The following is a 3,238-nucleotide window of genomic DNA, read 5'->3' as shown; positions in this document are numbered from 1 at the left end:
GTTTTATTTATAAAATTTTTAAAATTAATTAGAGTAATCTATTAAATTTTAATAATCTATTAAATAATTTAGAAAAAGTTGTAGTTTGTGAACTATTACGGGATGTTTGGTTCACGGAATAGGTAGGGAATGTCATAGCATTCCCAGTAATAGCCTATTCCGTTGTTTGGTAAGCAGTTGTATTCCCAGGAATAATATTCCTGAGAATTGTCTATTACCCTTGCAAGAGTAATAGTTATTACCACCACCCCCTGGTATTAACCTATTCCTGACCTCTCAGGAATAGGATTTTTTTTTTTTTTTTTGTTTTTACCCTTTGTTAAACCTATTTTTTTATGCTCACTATTCTAAAATTCATCGCATTGCAACTTTCTCTCAATCATCGCACATATCTCCTTCCGCCATTGCACATACCTATATATAGCCTAATAAATTTATTTATCAACTCAATCTTCATCATCTTCTTGAGTTGATAATAAGTCTTCACTTTTTACAGTCTGTAACTTTCACTTCATGCAGAGACACTCTTCAATTAAATATGCAGGACTACTGCCATTTGGAGTTCTTATAAATAATTCATCATTTTAGCATGGAAATCATAACCAATATAAAAATAATCTCCTTGTAGTTTTACTGGAAGGCGTGAGAATGAAACCCAATTTCATCACTTTATATACCTTCTTCAAATAACCATTCTGTCTAAATATATGCTGATGCTTTCCCATAAATTAATCCTGACCATGTGTTCAAAAAGCAGCCTACAAACTGGCTCAACCAACTTGAAAAATTGCTAATAAACACGGTCCAAGCTAGACTAAAAAAAAATAGTACTACATAATAAAATTCTAAGTTTTGACAAATAATATAGCCAAATTAATTAGGGTACAAAATGTGTATCATTTGTACAACACTTACAACAAACTATTAGTCAATAAATTATGTGTATCATTTGCATGATTAAAAAAATCGCTAGCAGTTGATTATGAAAACTATTTGAATTATAATTCATACATAAATTCCATCATGTATTTAATTCATACATAAATTCCATGTGTAAACATTCTTGAATAACTGATGATCCAAATCCAATGTAGTTTTAAATCACATAAGTCAAAACTCAAAAGGATTCAATAATGAACAGTCTTGAAAGAATATTAGATTACATTACACATAATAATAATAATAATAATAATAATAATAATAATAATAATAAAATTTTGTACAAGGGCATTTATGTCTTTTACATATATATTCCATTTGTATTCCTTTAACCAACCAAACGCTGGAATACAATTTCTAAGTCTATTCCTTCCGCGAACCAAACGCTGAAATACAATTCATATTCTATTCATTACCTATTCCATTCCTTATGGAATAGTATTCCTATTCCCTTAAAATTCATTCCTTGAACCAAACGTGCTGTTAAAGTTTTCAAAAAAAAAAAAATTTAACAGTTCACAAATTATTTTTTCCCTTTATAAAAGACCCATCTTCTTAGGAAAAGTGCAAAAAAAGATAGAACTAGAAAGTAAAGAGAAAACGATCGTAGGTGTAGTAAAAACTACTCTCTATATTCACCATCCAAAAATGCTCCCTTCATGACCTGTAACGGATGCAAGGGTGGTTCTAAAAAGTCTTTGCCAATTTCGACGAAAGCACCGCCACAAGCTAATCAACTTCCGATGGTGGAGGGGGAAGATTGGTCTTCAGAGGGAGAGTTTGAGGAGGAAGACAAAGTAGACGAGAATGGTGAATCAAGCAATGAGGATGAGGGAGAGCAGGGAAAAGGTGAAATTGAACAAAACGGGCTACCAGATGGATTATTTTACCTAGTTGAGGCCGTGAGTAAGAAGCGAGTTCGACAGGTTGGGATTCCGTTTAATTAAAAAAAAAGTGTTTTTCTTTTTTATTTTTACATTTTAAAGTTTTAAAATTTCATTTTTATTTAGAAAGTAAATAGACATTAACAAAATGCTTAGTTTATGGAATTGAATTTTGCCTTCAAACACAGCAGCTATATTTTATTAAGATTTCTTTCCTGAAATATTTTCGGCATGCATTCATCATCTGTTTGTACAAATTAAAGCTATTTTATTAAGATTTCTTTCTTCAATCTGTCCATATATTCATGTGCTTTTGGTGGCTACTTGACTTGGGTTTGCAAATTTTTGGAACTACGGGCACCAAACAGGGCGAACCCCAATACTTAATCAAATTAATGGTATGTAAAGAATCTGATTTTAATTTGAAGAGAAAGAACAATTTTCTTTTTTTTTTTTTTTACTTTAATTTTGAAATTTATAATTTAACATTGATTTATGGTGGGTGTTTGAATTGTGCGAAGGGTGGGTTGGCCGGAGAAGTCAAACACGTGGGAGCCGATGGAGAATTTGGCATCTATCACCGATATGATAGATGAATTCGAAGAAAGGTTGTCTTTTCTTTACAAAGAAAAAAAGGTTCATTACTGAATAGAAGCCGTAATTCTGACTTTTTTAAAAAAAAATTGTATATGAAGTTTGGCTAAAACGAAACAACAGAAGAAACCTTTACCTTCCCCTTCCCCTGTGGTGATCAAGAAGAAGAATGTATATTGTGCCAATGCTGGGAAGACAAAGGAGTGTTCAAAGACAATGGAATCCCCAACAAATGGGCAACCTCAAAATCAATTTGGCACAAAGTTAATAATAAGTGAACCTAAAGAAGAATTAGCTGTGCCCAAAACCAATATGGCTAGTGAGGATAAATCCTTACAACGCTCTCAGGAAGCCCAATCTGTTGGAGGGGCTAAGAAGAAGAAGAGGGAGTCTGGTCTCTCGGCTAAGAAGTTTAAATTTCCTAAACGTGGTGAGTGTGTGGATCTGTGGAACCTTGGGGATGATCACTTTGCTGATAAAGACCTTGACTGAGGTGGGATTTTTAGTTGGCTTAAACTTCATCAAGTGTTCGCTGTTATTTCAAACGTTTTTATTTTATGAATTTTCATTTGCTACTGCATATGATAAAAACCCTAAAGGGCATCTCATTGATATGGTTTTTGAGTGGGTTTTTTGTAGCCCAATTTTTTTAAAAGATTAATCATTTTATGATTGACAAAATCCTAAGCATTAATTTTTTCATTTTTTTAAAACTTTACTAACGTTTACGATTTTTGGAGTGTTTGGTAATTTGGTAAATAGTTGTATAGAGAAAATTGGACTTTTTTGTTGATTATACGTGGACCAATATGTTGATTATT

General features: G+C 32.1%; 1 protein-coding gene across 1 annotated transcript; it reads left to right on the top strand.

The window, feature by feature from the left end:
• Nucleotides 1–1,682: 1,682 nt before the first annotated feature.
• LOC116029754 (chromo domain-containing protein LHP1-like) lies at nucleotides 1,683–2,909 on the top strand. Its single transcript, XM_031271794.1, has 3 exons — nucleotides 1,683–1,876; nucleotides 2,345–2,431; nucleotides 2,519–2,909. Exons 1-3 carry the CDS (start codon nucleotides 1,683–1,685, stop codon nucleotides 2,907–2,909), a joined length of 672 nt encoding a protein of 223 aa, XP_031127654.1.
• Nucleotides 2,910–3,238: the final 329 nt, after the last annotated feature.

The sequence above is a fragment of the Ipomoea triloba genome, chromosome 9 (assembly GCF_003576645.1).
Source record: "Ipomoea triloba cultivar NCNSP0323 chromosome 9, ASM357664v1".
Taxonomy (NCBI): domain Eukaryota; kingdom Viridiplantae; phylum Streptophyta; class Magnoliopsida; order Solanales; family Convolvulaceae; genus Ipomoea; species Ipomoea triloba.
The sequence above is the reverse complement of the archived record's forward strand: the minus strand, read 5'-3'. Positions and strand labels throughout refer to the sequence as shown.